We start from the raw sequence: 918 nt of genomic DNA, 5'->3' as shown, positions 1-918 counted from the left end.
GGGTGGTGGAGACGTGGCCAGGTGCCTCTCTTTTCTCCCCCCTAGACCTGGGCTCCCTTCCCAAGGCCCTGACCTGTCCCGGGCCATTCTCTCCCCAGCGCCGGCACTGGCCGCACAGGCTGCTACATCGTTCTGGACGTGATGCTGGACATGGCCGAGTGTGAGGGTGTCGTGGACATTTACAACTGCGTGAAGACCCTCTGCTCCCGGCGCGTCAACATGATCCAGACTGAGGTAGGGGATGCGGCCCCCTCTCCAGGACTCGCGTCCTGCAGGCTGGCATCAGAAGGGTGTCCTCAGGCCCTTCCCCTTCCTAGGATGCCCCCTTGTCCTTCCCATCCCTGCCAACCTCTCAGGGTCTCCCAGACTCAGCTCCACTGTGTCCTGCTGGGTGAGGTCAAATAGCAGTGGGCCAAGGTCATAGGTTCTGCAGTCAAGGTACGACCTGTCTGCACCTCACTAGATGTGGCTCTGGGCTGTCCCCGCACCATCAGAGCTGCTCACAGGGTTGTTATAGGGATGAAATATAAGTGAACGTACCCATGAAGGTTGTTTCAAGTAGGGTTGGCCCAACCTGTAGTACCACGTGGCTGGACTCCACATCAGCACGCCCGTGCCTCAACCTTGGGCTTGCTTCCTCCTGCCTCCACCCCAAATTTCTAGCTTCTCTGCCCCTCCTGATTCTTCATATTCTTCCCTCCTGTTCTAGGAGCAGTATATCTTCATCCACGATGCAATCCTGGAGGCCTGCCTGTGTGGGGAGACCACCATCCCTGTCAGTGAATTCAAGGCCACCTACAAGGAGATGATCCGTATTGACCCTCAGAGTAATTCCTCCCAGCTGCGGGAAGAGTTCCAGGTGGGGCAGGAGTGCGTATGTATAGGTGTGTGTAGGTATGTAGGTGTGGTTTGTGAGTG

At 57.3% G+C, this 918-nt stretch overlaps 1 protein-coding gene across 1 annotated transcript; it reads left to right on the top strand.

Annotated features, from left to right (window-relative positions):
- Positions 1–72: 72 nt before the first annotated feature.
- LOC102256019 (receptor-type tyrosine-protein phosphatase U-like) lies at positions 73–884 on the top strand (the record flags this gene model as incomplete). Its single annotated transcript, XM_005852863.2, has 2 exons — positions 73–234; positions 710–884. Coding segments are annotated over exons 1-2 (268 nt in total), but the record flags the coding sequence as incomplete, so codon positions are not given.
- Positions 885–918: the final 34 nt, after the last annotated feature.

Source organism: Myotis brandtii, unplaced genomic scaffold (genome assembly GCF_000412655.1).
Source record: "Myotis brandtii unplaced genomic scaffold, ASM41265v1 C41905721, whole genome shotgun sequence".
NCBI classification, from domain to species: Eukaryota; Metazoa; Chordata; class Mammalia; order Chiroptera; family Vespertilionidae; genus Myotis; species Myotis brandtii.
This window is presented reverse-complemented; position numbering and strand designations above follow the sequence as displayed.